Source organism: Cynoglossus semilaevis, chromosome 13, assembly GCF_000523025.1.
Source record: "Cynoglossus semilaevis isolate Cse_v1.0 chromosome 13, Cse_v1.0, whole genome shotgun sequence".
Classification (NCBI taxonomy): Eukaryota; Metazoa; Chordata; class Actinopteri; order Pleuronectiformes; family Cynoglossidae; genus Cynoglossus; species Cynoglossus semilaevis.
Genome location: NC_024319.1, coordinates 21,583,132 through 21,591,558, shown reverse-complemented (window position 1 = coordinate 21,591,558; position 8,427 = coordinate 21,583,132). Strand labels below are relative to the sequence as shown.

At 36.4% G+C, this 8,427-nt stretch overlaps 1 protein-coding gene across 1 annotated transcript in view; it reads right to left on the bottom strand.

The window, feature by feature from the left end:
* thsd7ab (thrombospondin, type I, domain containing 7Ab) overlaps positions 1-8,427 on the bottom strand; it is a 146,778-nt gene that overhangs the window by 68,383 nt on the left and 69,968 nt on the right. Inside the window, exons 5-6 of the mRNA XM_025061560.1 lie at positions 4,062-4,310; positions 3,770-3,945 (exon numbers count right to left, since the gene is read on the bottom strand). Of these exons, the coding sequence (XP_024917328.1) occupies positions 3,770-3,945; positions 4,062-4,310 (425 nt within the window). The remainder of the gene's footprint in view (positions 1-3,769; positions 3,946-4,061; positions 4,311-8,427) is intronic.

Here is an 8,427-nt window from a genome sequence, read left to right as displayed (position 1 = left end):
AAATAACAGCAGCTTAGTGAACTCTTCGCTCTCACTTCCATTTGTAAGAGGAGCGATCCCTTTTTACATTTCATAAGCTTCACACAGACAACCCCCCCCCCCCCACTACCTCCCCCCCCGATTCAGCTTTGATTCTTTAAGCTCTCAGATGTTTTCCAGGAACTGTTTAAAGCTCATTTAGGAGGCTCAGGATGAACTTCTGCTTCTAATATGAAACACTTGTTATGTCGATGATAACTACTAAAAACATGGACTTGATCATTTAATTTTTTGTTTGGAAACGTAATCTGAGCAAACCAAGATTAGTTTTAAAGCAAATGTATTTTTCAGTTGTTTTTTTTTTTAATGTATCCTACATTAAAAAAAAAAAAAAAAAATTACAATCAATGTCATTTTTTGTTTGAAAAACGTCATCTGAGCAAACTAAGATTAGGTTTAAAGCAAATGTATGTTTCATTTTTTTCATTCATCGTGTCAATATGGGTTCTCAGTCTGAGGTAATTTTATCTGAAACAGTTGAATACAAGGCAACTGGACTGTCTTGGTTTCTTGAAGATGTTTCACCTCTCATTCAAGAGACTTCTTCAGTTCCAACTGACTGCTGGAAAAACTCGTTATTCAGCCTCAGAGTGGGTGAAAACAGAAAGTAGAGAGTCGTTCCGGACCTAGTGCCTGGAAGACCAGGATCATGGAGTGAATGGTGGGTTCTTTGAGTCACATGGGAGCTTGGTATCACCTGAGGATCCAGTTGGCTGTGGGTCAAGTCTGTCTGTCTTGGTAGAAGACGGTTGGGTTTTCAAGGCCGAGAACTCAGAAGGACATTGTGGATATGTACTTCCCATTTGACTCACAAAACCCTCTATTCACACCTTGACCCTGGTGATCACAATATGATTGATTTTTCTGCTACAACAACTCACATTTTGACCCTGAGAGGTCAAACGTCTTCAAGAAACCAAGACAGTCCAGTTGTCCTCTACTCAACTGCTTTAGATCTCCTGCATCTTTTATACTCAAGTTAAAGAAAAGCTTTAGTGAGAGTTTGGAGGGACTAAGGTTAGGTTGAAGCTGTGTCCCCATCGGGAGGCAGTATAGTTCAAATAAATACAGTGTATTACTTAAAATAGTCTCTAAACTTCATGAAGGATTAAAAAAAAAATCAAACTCAATTCCTGATAAAATATCAGTGGCGGAAAAAAAATTTCAATTCCTGTGAAAATATATAGGAAGTTCCTGACCTCAATGATAATAACTTCATCTGAAGTAGTGAAGAAAAGATCCAGGGTCTGATCTAAGGTTTCTGGTCACAAGGATTAAAGACAGGATTTACAAGACAGTAAACTGAGTCCAGATCTTGTCCTGAGGGTGTCCTGTCTGTGTCCGCCTTTTTTTTTTTTTTTTTTTGATGGAACTTTAAAGACAGCCAGACGGAGAGTGAGGCTGCAGCAATCTCTTTCTGCTTCTCTGTCTGTACCGAACTGTGTGGGATTAACCTGCCTACATGGAAGCTAAAGAAAACCCTGTGCAATGAAGATAAGGACTTTGTGCACTTTCTGCTTCTCTGTGTTTGTGTGTGTGTGTGTGTGTGTACACACAGGTCTCCGATACAACAACACTCTCAAACTGCTTTTGCGGGAAATACTGTACCAGAACTCTCGTAACACGTTGTAAATCGCGTTAGATTTAACAAAATAAAAGCATAGGAGTCATATATTGAGGTAACATAAAAAAAAAAGAAATAAAACAGTAAATTTAATATTAGCTAGGAAATTAATTGCTGGACATAAACTAGCATTGGCTGAGAAAAAAAAAACTAAAATTAAGATGTTAACATCTATAATATTTAAAAAAAGGAAATACTACACATACTAGCTTGAACTCAGCCAAATATAAATAAATACACCAATAATAAATATATAGATTAACAATAAATCTGCACATACATAAATAAATATGCTAACCAAAGACTATGAACTACAGTATGTGAGATACCAGTACCAGTCAAGAACGGTGTTGCTCTAACTGAGACAGTGTTGAATTTTTTAAAGGCATTCACATCGTCACATATGTACATACATACATAAATATATATATATATATATATATATACATATATACGTGTGTGTATATATGTCTATAGATGTATGTTTATATGCATATGTATGTGCATATACATACATATACATATATGTACATACATATACTGTACATATATAGAAATATATAAATACATATATATACATATATTTGATCAGCTGCTCCTCCTCCGTATTCTTGCTGCCATGTGCAACAACCAATACATGTTTTTGTAGTAAATTATGCCAAAGTATACAAAATATATTTTTTATTTTTTATAATTTGGAGCCAAGTCAGCTGACTTCAGATTCTCTAAACAGTGAAGCAGATATGAATCAAGATAGAAATGTTGAAACAAAAGAGAATTAAAGATAAGAGTCTGTTAAGCCCTCTTGCACTAATGAGGCTGAGACTTTTGACAGAGTGCTGGAAACATTTCCACATGTTCTGAATCTCAGACTCTGATCTTTTATGCAAACGTCTCACTCTCATCCACTCTGTGGAAAAAAAAAACTCTGATCCTCACACAAACCCTGCAGCAAACAGCAGTGAGTCTTCCTGGTACGGCCTCACTCAACACAGACACTGGAGGACGCGTTTGACACCAGGGTGATTCAAAGAGATTAGAGCTGGTTGCTTCCGGAATCGCCCGATTAATGATTTTGAATCTTTGGATTAAACCTGGATTCACAGGTCTGGGGTCTCCATTAACCTGGCTTCTGGCTGCTGCTAGGTACTGCAAGTGAGTTGAGGAACTCAGCAGACTAACATCAACATAATTAAGTGGTAAACACACCGGTGTTTGTTATAAAGTGGCTGTATTTTATGCTATGCTATGATGAGGTACAAAAAAAACCTCAGGAAAATACATAAGATTATAATAGATCTGTGGTACTACAATGGAGTATTAGGGCCACAGTAGGAATAAAAAAATGAAATAAAATTACGTCCTAAATGTACGAGAAAAAATATTATTTTATGAGAGAAATTTGTAAAATTACAAGACAAAACGTCTTTATTTATGAGACTAAAGTCATAATTTTATGAGAATTTTATGGTCAACACTAACCATAACCATAGACTAATATGTCAACACTAGACAGATTATGCTAAATTTAAGTATAATGATGCTCTAATGCTCTATTGACTGACTGTTTTTACTTCTTTTGCTTTCTTTATTTTAACTGAAAAAAAAAACTTGACTCTCTTAGTTTTACCTCATCTTTCTTGCTAACTTGCTAACCGAGTTAGCCACAAATAAGCCTTTGGCTGTTATTTTGCCAACAAATAGGTACTGTATATGTACTATATTTATTTCAAGCCTTTCAGAACCTTTTGGCTAATCTGTAGCTAAATTCTACATTTTAGCTAAATGTTAGATTTGGTGTAACATTTTCTTTAGTTTTTAGTCGTATAATTGGTTAATTTTTTTTTGTTGTTTTGTTTTGTAGCAGTTATGCCACCCTACGTTAGATGTTTTCCTTTTTTTGGTTTACACAGTTATAACTATTTTTGTAGCAGTTATGCTACCCTACATTAGATGTTTTCCTTTTTTTGGTTTACATAGTTTACACAGTTGTTTTTTGTTGTTTTGTTTTGTAGCAGTTATGCCACCCTACGTACATTAGTTGCAGACTTCAAGACTTCAAAGAATTTCGTAAATGTAGCGCTAACAAAAGCTAACTCTTTTCACCTTTGTCGTCGTCGCTGAGGCCTTTCTGCAGCTTAACATTGGCCTGGACACAGTAAACCTCTCTGGTCTGCAGACCTCCTCCACAAAGACCCGTCAGATTGCTGCGTCGACGGTCCTGCTGGCTGAGCAACAAGTCAACTCTACAGTCGCTCCACTCTGTGGTTTTCCAGGTGTACCTGCAGGAAAACAACCGCAGAAGTGACACAGCACCCTAATCTAACAGTGCAGGTTGAGGTAAGTCTAGAAAATTCTGTTTGTGTTTTAGTTGAACCAAGTACTTAACAATACTCACATAGTACATGGCAACGCTTGCTCCTCCTGAGGTTCACACGGCTGCATCTCCTCCAGCGGTGGACACTCTCCACCTTCGCCTACGGGGAACTGGAGTACCTGTCTGCTCCGGGTGCGATTTCCTGCTGGGGACTGTATATCCCTGCAGGTTTTGGAGCAGGGGCCCCATTGGCTCCAGTCAGTCACCTGACAGTCCTTGGACAGCACACAGGACTGGATGGTCAGTGGCAGGTCTCTATATGTGCAGAGGCTGGGAGAAGATGAAGAGGACACCGGCTGGTTAATTGAAATGATCAGGAACTGAGACTAGACTGTTTTCAACTGTTTTAACTAGGATTATCACACAGAAGCAGTATGAGTTTGTAGTGATTGGAACAACTATTAGACATGCTAATGCTATTTGAAGATTTTATTTGTCACATGAGCATTATACAGGTATAACAAACTGTGAAATGCAACCCTAGGTCAAGTCTTTTTGGAAAGTGTCCAAGCAAGACATTAAAAGAAAAAATTAGTCGAAATAAGAAATATACAAAATTTTAAAAATAAAATAGAACAAAATCAACATGTTCAGAATGGAGTCCAGTAATAATTTGATGTTTCCTCAGTGTTAAATAAACTCACACTCCACTAGTTTAGTCTCAAAATAACCTATGACATTGTCTATGTGACAGTGTTGATACCCAAACCTGCTGTAACACTTCTTATGACATTGTCTATGTGACAGTGTTGATACTGTTTTGCACCCAAACCTGCTGTAACACCTCTTACGCAATACTGTGTGTAAACCACAGTATGTTAGACTTAGAAACGTAAGCCAGTGGTGACAGTAATGTTGACGCAGAAAAACATAAGGAATTTACTGGGTTTGTTTTTAAAGGCATTCACATCGTCACAAATATATACATACATAAATATACATGTATATGTGCGTATATATATATATTTATATATGTATATGTACATACATATACTGTACATATATAGAAATATATACATACATATATACATATATATTTTATTCATGAGCGTAAGATGTTTACAAATACACGACATATATCCTAGACAATTATTACCACAAATCAAACTGAACCCAGAAAAATAAGTGTGTGAGAAACATCTGAGTGCTTAAGCTAGAGTTAAACCATAACAAACACCGTGGCCCAGTCCAGTGAGGGCTTCTATAATGAACCCTTCTGTGAGTTGCGGCGGTTGAGACTGTGTCCCCGTCTCATCCTGCGGCATTATCTGCTCTCAGAGCAGATTTACGATAAACCCAGCAGAGCAGTGACGCCTCATTACAGAAAAGTTAAATCTTCTCTTTACTTTAGGAGCGTTACGTCCACAGACGCCTCACCCACACTCATAGTATCCGACAGCTGTCACAGCCCCAGACGTACGGCGCTATAAGTGTTTCTGTGAAGAATTATTTCAAACCCTGCGGCCTTGACTTTTAGAGGAAATATGACCATAAAATATGATTGGTTAGCTGCTGGTTTTATTTTTATCTACTGTTTGACTTACTTTGTGTTATTTTTGCGCCAACATTCATGTCATGTTTTTGGATAATATTTTGGTTAATGTCATTGGATTCGACATATTTTGAGATAATGTAATTTAGGGTAATTTCTCGTCTATTGTTTTGCTGTTAGCTTTTTTGAAGTAGATACAGTACTTTAGCTATATTGTCATATTTAGCTATATTGCAGCTTTACTTCATTTCTAATATAATTTCAACTTATGTTTGATTTACATTTTTCAGTTAGTTTGACTATATTGTTGACATATTATTTGATGCCTATTATTTCATTTTTATGAAAGTAAAGGTAGAAAAAGCCATAGTTCCGTGGTTTTTAACCTTGTTGGAGGTACAGAACCCCAACAGTTTCATGTGCGCATTTACCGAACCCTTTGGTGATGGCCAAGCGGGGGACGTGTCATCGCGAATCATTTGAGTTGGGTATGTGTCTTGTCCTCCGCCGAACCCCTGAGACTGACTCACCGAACGCAGGTTAAGAACCATTGCTATAATTGTTGTCAAGTTTAGTAAAAAATAAAGATAAAAATAGTTAAATTCGGCCCAAAGACTAGATAATAAAAAAAACAACTAAAAACTAGTGTAATGGTGGAACTGCTCAACAAGTAAATAGAAGTGGCAGAAAAAAGGTAAAAATTAAAAAGAGAAAGAAAATGAGAACTGCTGTTTTGGTCAGAACAGTCATGTCTGAAGATGTTTTCCAAAACAGTAGCTTCATTACTCCTACTCCAGCAGATCCTTCAGCAGAACGACCCTTTTTAGATGTTGCGACAACCAAAACAACCATGATCAATGGTCACGCATACGTCTTTTGAGCAAGTTAATTGCTTTTGGATGTTAATGAAGACGCTGTCTTTTTCGGAGCCTTTAAAGTCATTAGATATGTTCCTGACTAAAGCCACTGCTTCCCGCTCCTCAGACTCTGCCTTTTCCCCCTGAGGAGGAGCAGCTGATGAGCCATTAGTGCTAATTACAGCCCTGCTTCATTTAGAATCCTCTCATTGAGGTTCTGCCACCACACTTCACCTCGAGCAGCTCGGGCTTAAGGAGTATTTGCTGCATCTGAGGGTTGAGGAAAAAACAACAGTTTTTCTGTAAATGTCAAATTCAGCTTAAAAAACAAACAATAATGTTAAACTATATGAATTCTACGTTTTTAAATAAACACATGGTTATTAACAGTTACAGATGACATAGCATTATATATATATATATATATATATATATATATAATATATATATATATATATATAACTAGAGTTAATGCAAAATAGTGAATAGATAGAAAAATATAAAAAAATAGAGTAATAGAGGGTTCATCAATCAATATATTGTATTGTATAAGTTTTAAACTGGAACCAAATATAACAATCTGCTGCTAGCAAGCACAGGAATAGCAAAATACTTTTTATGTTTCTCCAAATAAGCTTAAGAATAGTAAAGACAGTGTACGGTTCAATTAGCAAATATACTGTAAAAATAGTTCAACAATAGTTAAACAAAATTTAAATGACCCAAAATGGTGTTGAAAGGAACCTAACAAAGAAAGAAATTGAAAATCTGTCAGGGTGAAGGTAAAAGTTAGCAAGAGTTAGCAGCGTATGTAAAGCAGAAATATTGAAAAAAATGGTTTTGTATTTTGTAATTGCAGACTTTGCTCTCCGACTGCTGCGTCTTTGCAGAATAATAAAAGCTGCTCTCAGGAAGAAAGAGCTTTGTTATGTTGTGTTACCCACAGTGCAGATTGTGTGTTGATTCATTTTACATCACAATGAAAAACTGATTAGGCCAATAAATAACGAATGAGAATCTCTCAGAGTAATGGGTTTTTTTCCTGTCTCAGACTACATCTCTCTGTTTTCACCCCATTTTATTCTCTTTTTTTCATCCCAAAATTCAGACTCCGACCTATTTTCCCTGCGTAAAAATCCTTGGAGTGTTTGCCCTTTGTTTTGCAAACACCTACTTTTCCCAATTTTTTAAAAATGCAAAAGAAGACATTAAAGGATGTCACAGTTTTCAGCGGCTCAGACAGATTGAGGTCACATTCATTGTATTTATATAACAGCTTCCAATTAAACACATATACATTAACCTGCAGGCTACACTGACTCCCATGTCAAAACAAAATGACTTCAGAAATCATGCGCGGTTTCACTTGAGGAATGACTGCATGTATGGGTGTCCCAACATCTGTAGAGTCAACACCAGAACTGTATTTTGTTTCAAATACAAAAAGAAATAAAGAAAAACAAGGAAATACTAACAACACCAGCCAATAGCTACAAATAACTAACTAGAATAGACTAGAATTTTGCTCTTGAAGATTTTATTTATTTTCAATTGTTTTTTTTTTGTTGTTGTTAATTTGTTAATTGTACTAATTTGCACTGTTGTATTATACAGTATTCATAAGATTAAACAAACAAAAAAACAACTTCTAAAATCTGGACGTTTTTTTCTATTGAACACTCTTGTGACCCTCAAGGGAAATCGCAGGATGGATGGATGGATGGATGGATGGATGGATGGATGGATGGATGGATGGACGGATGGATAGATAGATAGATAGATAGATCCTGAAGGCCATATTTATATTTGTTCATATTTGTTTTCTGCTAGTAAACATCCCAGGTAATATTTGGTTGTGGAAAATCAAGGACAAAGTCTGTCCTTGGGAAGTCGCAGACATTAAAGGGGAAAAAACCAGCCGACAGATGTTGATCAAAGTAAATAAGAAATGAAGTGAGCAACGTGTTCCGTGAGCGCGATCTGTTTGACAGAACTACCGTGGAATCATGGCTTCACTGGGAAATTACTTATCCTGAAA